The 12785-nt window shown below is 38.9% G+C and overlaps 1 protein-coding gene across 5 annotated transcripts in view; it reads right to left on the reverse strand.

Moving 5' to 3' along the window:
* Window positions 1–12785, reverse strand: part of LOC145999010 (regulator of G-protein signaling 9) — a 304822-nt gene that overhangs the window by 139677 nt on the left and 152360 nt on the right. For all 5 annotated transcript variants that reach the window (XM_083135882.1, XM_083135883.1, XM_083135888.1 and 2 more), the window contains exon 4: window positions 5452–5502. In XM_083135882.1, coding sequence (XP_082992008.1) covers window positions 5452–5502 — 51 coding nt within the window. The remainder of the gene's footprint in view (window positions 1–5451; window positions 5503–12785) is intronic.

Consider the following 12785-nt stretch of genomic DNA (forward strand, 5'->3'; position numbering starts at 1 on the left):
AACGTCCTTTCTAGCTGTTCTAGGAATTTAGAGCGGATCGAGGATTCCAGAATAATCCCATGGGAAGATTTAGATTCCAGTGGATAGCGCAAGTTATTAAACAAAAGATAGGGAATTCTGGGAAACTCTCCAGCCTCCCGTGCTGCCCTCTTGCGGGCGAGAACGGAAATAAAAAAAAAGGGAAGTTCACCATGAAAAGAGGAATGGAGGAAGTTCCTGTAACCTTTTGCAGCAATGTTTTTCACGCGCATGCGCGTTGGTAAATGCTACCATTAAAAAACCGTCGAATTGTATTTCCTAGAATTTTAACTCCCAGGAATCATTCTGAGGAGTGTTGCATACAGCCACTTTCCTCCCGGGATGGGGGGGGACATGAAACTTCGCGGGGGGATGTCACTGGTAGCAAATTACAAAATTGTCACTTATCTCTAATACATAATTGAATTCAGTGCAAATTAAATAAGACAGCACAAGCCATTTCCCACCAAACTGTTGTAAAAATTTGAAATTTGTTACAACAATAGAAACTGATAATGCATTTTTACAGAAGGTTGTTTCACGTTGATGATAACGATTTCGATCACCAAGGAGCAGCACGTAGGCATAGCACAGAGCAGCCAGAGCCAGTAGGACGAAAGTACTGTGTGTTGACTTTCAAAGACGATGGTTGGTGTGTGAGTGAGTGTTTATATGGCACCAAAAATTCCAGTCTTTTGGGAGGGGTACATCTGTGCCCTTTCCGACGTTGGTTATAGTTATAGCCAGATAATTAAACAGTGCCACATGAAAGCATTCCATTTGTTAAAGAAGGGCATCAATGCAGTGTTGAATCGCCATAGAGCTTGCACCGTACCTGTTGCTGGAACCAGTCAAAGTGGGCCTCGGACATATCGGAAGCCCAAGCGTTCCTCCGATGTTGTGCGGAAAGTGAGATCCTTGGTGCGATGTGAAAACCCTGCAACGCAAAGAGTGATTGCACAGGCAGTGCAATGTTTCCCTGCAACTGTAAATCGCATCATAGCCCAAGATTTACAACTTGTGCGGAAGCACAAAGCTCAAGTTCATAAGTTGCGTGCCTCACATGTCCAATAGAGGAAGACCAACAGTCGGAAGCTCTACGAACGCCATCTGGCAGGGGACCGCTGAAAGTATGTGGTGTCCCTGGATGAAGCATGGGTGTATCTGTCGGGATGTGGTAAAAAAAAGGGCCATCTACTATCGTCCACGTGATGCAAGAGGTCGATCTGAGTGGGTACGTGAATGTGCTGAAAGTTTTCCACGCGGGTTCATGGTTGTTGGTGGTTACTGCTATAACGGCAAACTTCCACTGCGCAGACTGGTAAAAAAGGCTAAAATAAATGCAGCCTATTATCAGACGAATATTTTGGAGTCACTTTACAGGCATGATATTCCTTCTCTCTATGGCAGCGACACATCTCGTGTTGTCATCCACCAGGACAAGGCTTCCAGTCATACGGCAAAGTCCACGCAGGCATACATGGATCGGACATTCCTGTGAAATCCCCCGATGCCTCTTCCATGGATTTTTGTGGGTTTCCGTTGTTCAAACGAGCCTTGGGAAACAGACGGCCCCGCACAATTGAGGGTCTTTGGAAAGCTTGTCAGGAGGAATATGATCGTTCGGACCAATGTGTTCTTCAACGCAGTCTCCTCCAACGGAAACTCCGCTGCAGGGCCATTGCTGCAAGACAGGGGTATCACGTGGAGCACCACCGCTCGTGACCTCAAGGTTTTTCTTAAGGTGAGGTGGGTTCTAACTTTGTTACCATGTACATGAAACGACCTTCTGTATTTGTATAAAATTTAAAGTTGAGGGGGGGTAATTGCCTCTCTGTGACTCCTGCAGGTGTCCCTGGCCGCCTGGAAGAAAAAAAAATGCCTCCCCAGAATTGATATCCGTCCAAGATTGGGGGGCAATGCCCCCTGCCCCCCCTGAGTTTACGCCACTGACTCTCACAAGTGTCCATTGTTGAGTTTTAATGAAATTGAACTAGTTAGAAGTTCTCAAAATGGACGATAATTTAAATTAGTTCACTATTTTGACTTTCAATTAAACTCGAACATTGGTTATTATTGCGAAAATAAAAGGAAAAGTACGTTCTACGTTAAATTAAAGTGAACGAAAAAAAAGCAAAAGTGATCAGATCATGGTTGCTAATTTTCTTAGCCATTGTCCAAATGCTCTGTCAAGTTATTAAAATTTCCAAGTGGGATTTTCCATTTCCGGGACCCCCCCCCCCCCGGGGCTACCCCCTGAATTCATCACTGATAATGATTGATGAAATGCATTCTTCTAAACAATATATCATACGACCGTGTCTAAACATCATATATCTCTGTATCTCACATCACTTTTCACGTGCAAACAAAGTGGTAATTTGTTTGGCGTATACCATAATACTCAAGATGTTATTTCAAGTGTCACCATACAGGTTAATTCATAAACGATGGTGACTATGTAGATGTCAAATTGTCCTACACTGCAGGTTTAAGATACGCACAACTATACCCTGTCCCAGCTATCTCTGGAGTAAGAGAAGCGTCAGAGAAGGGGAGGAAATTTAGTGGGCAGAGCGAAGCAGTACACGCTGGTTCAAAGGCTGGTTAAGTGCAGCTCTTCCCCCTCCACGCAATCCAGTTCCTTTTAACATGCTAATTGCTGGAGCAGTCTCGCGTCACTACTTGCGCAGAGACTTGTGTTCGTTCGCCTCCTTCAGAGATAGCTGGGAAAGGGTATACGCACTTGGTTTCAATAAAATTCAGAACGAAGACTCCTAATAACAAAAGAAGAATTACGTGTGCAATGAAATCATTAATATACGCCCAAAAGATGTATGTGATAGAAGTCTATAATAAATAAATCAAAATGCATGGTTATTCAAAATGAAGTTAACTCTGAACGTTTACTGAACAGAAATATGATTATTTAAATGAAAAGGTCTAGCAAATAAAAGTTTACGTATCAGAAAATGTACTTCTCAATTTCAAGTTTTCAGGGTATCGTCTCACACCCTTAGGTATGGGGGGGGGGGTGATCTTTTGGGAATGTAGCTCACTAATCATCATTCATCCTTGATGGTAAAGCACTCTCTGCTCGTGGTGATCTTGGTGGTAAGGCGCTAGAGGTACTAACTTTACACACTTGAATGGCAACACATGACACTTGAGTTTCACACCCCTAAAGACTGGATCAGCATGGGTAATGTAAGGATATACCTGTCTCTGTACTGCAACTGAAGATCTGCTGGGAGAGGTTTTGCCTGTGACTGTACGTAGAGTCTGACTTGCGACTAGCGTTAACACATTCTCCCTACAACCTCCTCCTCCTCTCTCTCTCTATTCACTCGTAACTTGCTCCTCAATAACTGAATTCGAACTGACCCCGAACTCCCTGCCTCCCAGATATTTATTGCAATTCAATTTACTAAACAAATGCACAGTCAGGACTGTAGCCTCCTCCTGGATTTCTTCCGTTTGCATGTTTATACCGCTGATGAGCAGGAAGAGCTTCAGTGCTGCCTGACACTGCATTCCTGTGATGTTTCTGAATATTTCCTGATTGGAAAACCATGGTTGAATGACTGGAAGTTGGAGTTCGTTGTCCATAATAATTAAAAGATACTACGGATCGTTACGATATTTGTTTCACAGATAACCATACCGTAACAATCTATAAAACCATTGGAAATGTTTAAGTACAAAGAACTCCAAATTCAAGACATTTAGCCATCACTTTGCCAGACAGGAAATATCTAGAAATATCTGAGAAATGCCTTGTCAGACAAGGCCGAGCTTCCTTGATCGCCATCGTTGCAAAAAGTTGTAAACAATTGCAATCAAGGAAGAGACTACAGGTAACTGAGTCTGCATTATTCGTAAATTCGATCGGAATAAATGTCTGGGAGCAGAGAGGTCATTGGTCAGACAGTTACGAGCAGTTAGGAAAAGAGGCAGAAGAACGTGTTGAAGCGAGTCGCAAGTAAGACTCTTTTGAGAAGTCGCAACCACAACCTTTCTTCGCAGAACTTCAGCTACAGTACAGAGACAGGTATACCGTTTCCATTAGCCATGCTGATCCAGTCTTTAGGGGTTTAAAAACTCCGGTATTGTATTTTACCATTCATACGTGTGTAGTTAGTACCTCTCGCACCTTACCATCAAGCTTACCATGAATGGTGAGTTGCTCCATAATCAAGGATGAATGATCATTGAGCCACATCAACCCAGTTCGATTCCACATACCGAAGGGTATGTTACGATACGTAGTTCAAGACAGTAGTCAAATTAAACCCCTACTTAGCCCAGCATCTCACGATCGGCTTGTGTGTGACGAATTCAGTTATGATTCCTCGTAAGTCGTTGAAACAAACATTAAATGATCACAAAATCACAAAGGTGGGGGATACGTTCTATCAGGAGATTTTCTGTAGTGGTCACAGTCAATGGTTATAAGTAGGGCTTGAAGACCTATAAATTGCCCAAAAAGGTCTATAAAAAGACATAAAAATATTTAAAAAAGGACATAAAAACGGAAAAAAGGACGTATAAATGTGATCCAAATTAATTAATAATTTCAGTTTTAATTACATATTTAATGAATATGCGCGGCACCTCCTTATCTGACAGATCTTTGCAGGCGCATTCTGTCTGGTCCTATACACCGTGCTGAAAGCTTCAATACAAGATAAAGTAGCCACTTACAGTGCGACTTTCCAGACAAGTTACGGTTAAAGGACCTTGTACCGTATCTGCTTCAGTCGTCCTAGAATGTTTTTCTCTCGTTTCAGGGATGGTTCAAATATATATATATATATATATTATTTTTTATTTCTTTACTACAGAAAGGATGTTTAAGAGGCGATGATTCGAATTGAGAATGGGCAGTAAAAACGTAGTCGAAAGAAGGTGAAGTCGCAAAAAAAGCCGTTAAGACCTAAAAAAGGCTTAAAAAGGACCAATAAGCCAAAAAACGCCGAAAAAGGCAAAAAAGGACACCTTTTTCTGGCCTACAATGAACCAAAATGAACATATTATGTTGGACCTCGTCTTCGGACACTAGGAAAAAAATGATTTTTCCTCAACTTCCAAGCCCTAGTTATAAGATAGCTTTATTTAATCATTTCACTGCCATGTTGTCGAGTTCATTTTTTAATAACCCTACAATCTAGTTAAAAATAAGCGAATTGCATTGATTTAGGTTTACCAAAATATACAGTACACATAATGATCGTAAATATAAAGTAAAAAATTGAAAATTCTGTACATAGTAAGCATAACTTCCGCATTGTCACCACTAGCGACACCTGTTATGCAAAATAGCAACTCCCGTAACGTTCATCAGATCGTGAAATAATACACATCATATCTTAAAAAAATAATAAAAGAAGAGAAAACGTTCAAAAGGTGATAAAACGAAAAACCTTAACTTACCAGAGTCTTCAATGCCAAGACGCTCCATAAGCCACTCTATGAGGTCGTAACCTGGGAAATAGAATATTCAATTAATATTTTTTATAGTCATTGTAAGCGAAGAAAAAGTGAGCATTTCTTAAAATGTAAAGGGTAATGTCAAAGTACCTTTTCTTAAGTGCAAGTCAAAAATAACTCTCGATGCTCAGAATTCGATATTTACCTCTGTTCTATTGTATTCAAGCTTAGCTGAATATAAAAACGACTCGCATCTTCTTCAAAGATATCCTATCACTTCAAGAAATCCCCATTTATAACAACCGACTTGCAAAATTAATGATTGCAATATGATTATATATACTCAGATTATCAGTCACATTAATACCGAAACAACTTTACAAGAAACTGAGAGCTCACGTTACTCTCTGAGGAAATGTGTCTTATCACTGACATCTAGAAAGCTACAAGGTTTAATTAATTTAAATACATACTTTGTAACCCCCATTTCCAAAAGTATTCAGTTGAATACAATTGTACACCAAAAGAAATCAAATCTTAAGTCTGCATGAAAGATTAACATTAAAATTAACGCAATACTTGAAAGTGAAACGAAAATACAGCGTGATTCAAAAGTCGCCATACAAAGCAGTTTTGTGGTTACACAACATTTTCAATATGATCCTCAGAGTCATACTGAACATACTCTGAAGGATGATTTCTATGTTCGGTTTCATTCGTGAACACCAGTATTTTCATATTACGTCCTTCAAGTTATGCAACCCAACCAACCACAACGTCAAGATGGTTGCAGAATAACCAGGGATCTCCTTGACAGATTCCAGCACGGAATAGTGGAGAATAACGAAACTGGAATGAAACGTTACGTGGATTAGGCACACAGTCTCGCTTCAGAACTTAGAAGACATCTTTCCCAAACCTTTAACGCCAAAGACAGTTAAACTCGACATTCGGATTCAATTTTCGCCATGGTTCTGCATGAAGAAAATCATGTTTGAAACAAAAAGACAAGAATTTGCGTAAAATTTGCGTTGAATAGCAGAAAAATTCATAATTCAAAATTCACCTTGTAATCAAGGGCTCGATACCCGGTGAAGGCACATTACGCAGTGGTTCGGATCCCACTTTAAACTGAAAGACTAGTCCCGATTAGCCTATCTGTGCATAAAGTGGACTTAAAAACACAAACGCTTCGGGGTTATATATTTCGACAATGTTCACCACAGCTTTCACCACATTAAACCATTATGTCATCCATTTACGGCACCCTGCAGGTCTGGTACGACTGATCCATCAAAATTACGTAGTCTGCTTTGCAACTTGTTCTGATTCTTAATACGAGTTCTGTAGGCAATAGAGGAAATGCCACGCCGACTTTATAGATACCTTTAATAGTACCGCGGATTCACTTGTTTGAAAAATGAAATAAGAGTTGCTGATGTATCCATGGCCTGTTACCACGAGCAGGAAAGCCTCTACACAATATCATCGATAATTAAAAAACAAAAAAAACCTAGAGATGACCAGATACCGATGCCGCTGTATCGGTTAGAATTTATTTACCGATACCGACCGATATTTCTCCGGCATTTTGGCCTTTCACGGGCTCTCAAAAAATACCGAGCGACACTTTCGCGGGGCCTAATTATCCCGACCGACCTCCATGGCAGAGTGGTTACCACAGCACGCTACGAAAACAGGGGTCCCGGGTTCGAATCCCTGCCTGGGCATGGGTGTTCTTTGTGAGTGTCCCTTCATCAACTTCATATCATCAATCATCATCATCTTCGAAATTAGCCAAAATGGGGCGGAAAAGAGAAGTGAAATAAACCAAATCGATCGGTCAATCTAATTCGAAGCTTCTTTTTATATTATACGTACTTGTTTTGTGTGAAAGAAGTGAACTTTGTGATAAAATAACATGTAATTTAATTTAGATATTTAAAAGCACAAATGTTGGTAAATTGATCAATATTTTGAACAAATTTTAATTATCGGTATCGGTGAGTATCGGTATCGGATTAACCCTACAAAAAACGGAAATTTAAAATTTCGTTACTGTCACTGACTTTACCCTAATACATACGCTTTCTAGTCTTAATTTGTTTCAGCGATTTTGATGTCTGTTTTGGTTTGCCAGCCTGAAGGATGCACGTTTGTGAATTCTGGAAAGCGCGGGAAATCTCTCCATCATACGCACCGTCAAGCTGTCTAGTGTATATTTGCCATGTCATTGGGCTAGACGCGGACAATTGATACCGCAGCGCCATTAGGGAACCACCTTTAAGAGGAGAGCAGTGCAAATGAAATAACGAGACGCTTTCTTCTCTGGACGCGGTTAGGCAGCGCCACTCAGCGAGAAGAGCAAGAAACAGCACCGGGTCTGGGAAACGCCGATTCCCATCTACGCATAAAAGCCTTTGGAATGGCCTCTCCCATTGTGCGAAGTGTTTCGCGTCTGTTTTAATATTCCTCTGCTGCAATTAGCAGTTGTTGCGGTGGCGTTTAAATAGCGTTATCAGCGAGGCCTGAAGATGAAGTGAGCATAATAATGCTTGCGGAGCCAACGTTGCAGTACCGTCAAGTCCACAAACCGAAATATAACTTTTTCTAAAAAAAAATGAAAGTTTGAAAATGTTTCGCGCTGTTGTTAAGCCTCGAGGTAAATTAGGCAAAAAGCCACTCGCATGGAAATAAAATGCCTTAACTTTTGTGCTGGATTCTATTTTATTTCATACAATGAATTTGGAAAGTTCTGAACTTCTTTGTTTGCATGTTTGACACTTTTTATCCAGTATCCCAACTACCATAATTTCGCTTCGATGAAGCATTCCTACAATTTGCTTCAGCTTCTAAAACAAATGCCTTTTCACCATACCTTACTGTCATGCTTTCCTCATCCTTCTAGGAAAGTAAATCCAAATTCATAACAAACACACAGCCTTCTATGTTCATTGAAAAAGCCTGTGCGAAAACATAGTATTATTTCAGAAAACTCTTAACACGTCTCTCTCTCAACTTCTTTCCTTTTAAGTTTTTCGTCCTTTCCAGCGTACATTCCATTAGTCTTACTTTTTGCCTTCAATTTTCCCCTTTACATGTCTGTATTAACGTACCGGGTGGCCAGAATTAAAGTTACCCAACTCAGAGCCCTCTGTAGCCTGTTTGAGGCATCGTAGAACTCTGAAATTTGGTGAATCCACTATGCAGAGCATGGGAAACAGGATGGCGATAAAAAAATAGTTCAATTTTCCGCCACCAGGTTGAAATGTGGCGCTGTGCTTACATGATAGGTTGTAATAATGACTTAAACTGCTCCAATATCGGGAACAAGATGCTCTATCCGCCACTGCAACAGCCACTTCGGTGACAACTTCTTCTGCAATCGGCTGCAACACCCAGATCTCAGGTCTCTTCAAATTTCTTCATCTTTCTTAACCCATGCGTCGTCATGGGGCCCTTTCGAAGTCCTTTCGCATGACTATAACTTCGCAGTGCAGCTGCACTATTACTACCGTTCTGATAATACAACTTCACCAGCAATGCACGTTCTTTCTTATTTAATGGCATGGTGATCACTTCCGAACTTTTGTTCAGCACTCACGTTAAGTGATTTAGCTGAGTAAATAATTAGAAAGACATTTGTTAGTGGCTCGAAGGTGCGAGAAAATAATCTCTAGTATATTGCAAGATTGCAAGGTAAAGGCAAATCCATAACCAATTGGAGCAGTTTACGTCATTATTGCAACCCATCATGAAAGTACAGCGCCACATTTCAACCTGGTGGCGGAAAAATGAACTATTTTTTTATCGCCATTCTCTTCCTCATGGTCTGCATAGTGGATTCACCAAATTGCAGAGTTCTATGATGCCTCAAACAGGCTACAGAGGGCTCTGAGTTGGGCAACTTTAATTCTGGCCACCCGTATTTCCTGTTGCGGAATTTCCTATTCTATTGGTTGTTTTACGTAGCCTTTCTATCTTCCAAGGTTGATTGTGGCGATAAGGATGAATAGAGAAACAAACGTAACAAAATAAACAAACATCATGAAACGCTCATGTCTACCCAAGAATATGAAATTCGAACGTTTGGCTTCTTTGCGCGCTACACTAACCACTAAGATACGGAAAATGGCTCACATGAGTTTTTAACCGACTTTCCTTTCTTAATGCTTTCTGAAGTATCCAACTCCTCTTCTAATTTCCTTTTTGAAAAGCATCCCGAGTACATAATGTCTATTTTAAATTCTCTTCAAGTATCTTATGCAGCTTTCCACTTCTTCTTCTTACCAAGTGCTTTATTCCCTTAACGGCTACGAAAGTGCATAATTTCTCTTTTAGCTCCTTCCCAAATTCTTCCTTTAACGGTTTCTCAAGAGCCCGATTCCTCGTATAGTGCATATGCATCTGTATTTTTCTTGAACTTTTGGCTAATCGCGAAGATAAGAATGAATGGTGATTAAATACAAATTGATATCCACGCCGGGACTTCAGTCTGGGATAGTTTGGTTCTCTCGTGTATTATTGTTGTCATATGTGCGAATGTTAATTTTAAAATGCTTATTTTAACACATTGTTAGAAGTTATGTAAATTTACAATATTCTGTCCTTAAAATTCCTGAGCCTGTCTGTCAATTAACAAAATGGGACGAAACCATTATTTAAAATTTAACTTTCAATATCTTATCATACATACTATAGATAGCATGATACTTTTTTCATGAACTTGATGAAAAATGTACAATTCACGTGTCATGCCTTTAGATCACGCATACGTCGTTTTGGGATCATGAAATAACTTATTAAACTTTCAGTTATGTCTAATAATAACAACAATTTTTACATGAAGACAAAAAGATAAAAAGAAAAATAAACTTTTCCAATTCAATAATTATATCTTTAATGGCACATACGGTTCATCCATTTGTTGTTAATCATTGAGATGTCCAAGATTAAAAGAGATTTTAAAATCTAAGAAGTTTCTAACAAAACAAAAAACAACATGTAATCATACAAAGCAACTAGAAAATCACAGTTCACCAGTTATCTGCTGGGTCCTGTTGATTATGTTTATCCACAGATTCTCAGAAACCTCCAGCATCATTTTCCACAGTATTCATACAGTACTGGAGAATAGATCTTCCCATTTTGTGATTTTTGTGTCATCACAATTTCTACGATTTTTTCTATGCGTCATGTGTTCTCAGTAATGATCATGATACATCTTTCACTTCTTTCTTTATGGACACACTTCCTTCCAGAACCAACGTATAGGCTAACATATTTTGTTACAAAGTTTGTAATAACGAAAATTTAATAGTTTTGGACAATATTGAATGAATTTACCTTATTACTGAACAATTTGAAAGCAAAATAGATAAAAAAAATCGCTACTATGTAAAGCTATGGGTTGCTGTGGTGGACAATAGATGGATCTGAACTCATGAGTATTTTCGTATCAGTTTTCTTTATTATTTCTGAATGTTTTGATGTGGTGAAAATATGTCAGTGCATTGATCTTTTTTTACAGGATTCAGGCTTTTCAATAAAATTGAGAATATAACTACATGTAAGAAGATAACAAAGTTAATTTTCTATTTGCTATAGAGAGAAATGCTCTTTATTGAAATATGAGAAAGCTAAACTTTTTTTGCTATGGCTCTCATCTAGATCATTTGTATGGTATGATACAATAGATAGTTAATGATAATTACGGAATGGATTTATATAAATATATATCTTCGTATTATGCTAAATGTATGTTATTTTGTGAGATCCTTGCAAATTGTGGTATCGATCGTTCTAAGAGCCCGGAAAAATACCGCATAATATTTTCGCGGAGTCTAGTTGTCCTGTAAGTTGTGCAGAATTTGAAGTTTTCCCTTTGATTGTGCTAAAATTATATGAAAACCCGTATTTTGAGAAAACATAACAGATATTGTTTTGTATTCTGATGTAATTTTTGAACATTGTAAGACAAAACTGTTGTATATTGATGCTTATAATTGGAGTGGGGTAGTCACCTAGTAATGTTAATCAATATTTTGAGCAACTTTTAATTGTTACAATTTTCAAACATCTGTATCGGTTGAAAGCCGTACAATATGCATGATTGCACGTATTGGTCAATATTCCAATTGGTTATCGACTCCATTTTTACTCCTGATTCTGTTAACTGTTAACTTTGCAGTAACTTCTAACGGTGCTGCATACTCAGAAAGTTTAGGTGAGAAATTTTCAGTATCATTTGTGATATAGCAAGAATCTTACGGGAAATAAAAAGTGAAAGAAAGATGTACAACGAATAGACAGGAATTTGAGACGAGCCCAATCCTATCAAATAATTGAATATGTTTAGTTTATATGTATCTTGTTTTTCTATTGAAAGACTGTGTTGTAATATGAAACACAATTGTGGGCTGAAACTGCCAATTAAGCAGTATGTACATTTTCTTCTTCTTTTATTTCTTCCTAATTCTTGTTGATTTAACGTCGGAGTGGTTAGTGAATAGCGCTACGACGCCAGGAGTCCTGGGTTCGAATCCCAGCCTAGGCATGGATATTTGTGAGTGTCCATTCATTAATTTCATCACATCATCATTCGTCCCCATCTTCGCAAATTAGCCACAAGTGGCACAAAAGCGAAGTAAAACAAAGCATATAATTTGTTGATTTTACTAATGAAATTCTATATGGAACTTGTGTTTTGCAGGTTCTAAAAGAATTATTCTATTTAACTAGAAGATTATAGTACTGAGCTAGGTGTTGATATAGGGCGGGCTGAGTCTTCTGATCAGTTGGATATTGAAAATTAATCCTAGCATTCTGCGTTAGGAATGGAAAAAGTTTGTGTTAATGGGATAGACTTGCTACCATTGCTTGTTCATTTTTATATTGCTTAGTTCAGTGGTCTTAGAAATCTTAATAAAAAATCACTGGATGAGACTTTAATATTAGTTAAGTATCAAATTGTTAGGACCAGATAGAGATGATAGACACAGAAGAAAGTAATACAGGTAGAAAAGAAGGAGAACAGGGAAAAAATAGAAAAGAGAGAGAGAGAGAGAGAGAGAATCGTGTATCCATGACTACCAAACCAGACACCACCTGGAAACATTTCGCTGACCCCCTTGAAAATTATCCGCCAACGCCGCTGATCCTCACATGTCTTCGTGCTACGTCTCAGCCAGAAAACAAGATTGAAAGGGCGTTAAGGCACGCTCGAGACAATGTGCAATGCGCTACCAACGAGCGATTAGTGCGAACGTGTCGTAAATCTGGAAAAGAAGGCCGTTAGAGAAGAAAAATTGCACGGAACGACGTCACGGTTGTTCGCA

Source organism: Lepisma saccharinum, chromosome 14, assembly GCF_977018435.1.
Source record: "Lepisma saccharinum chromosome 14, izLepSacc3.1, whole genome shotgun sequence".
NCBI classification, from domain to species: Eukaryota; Metazoa; Arthropoda; class Insecta; order Zygentoma; family Lepismatidae; genus Lepisma; species Lepisma saccharinum.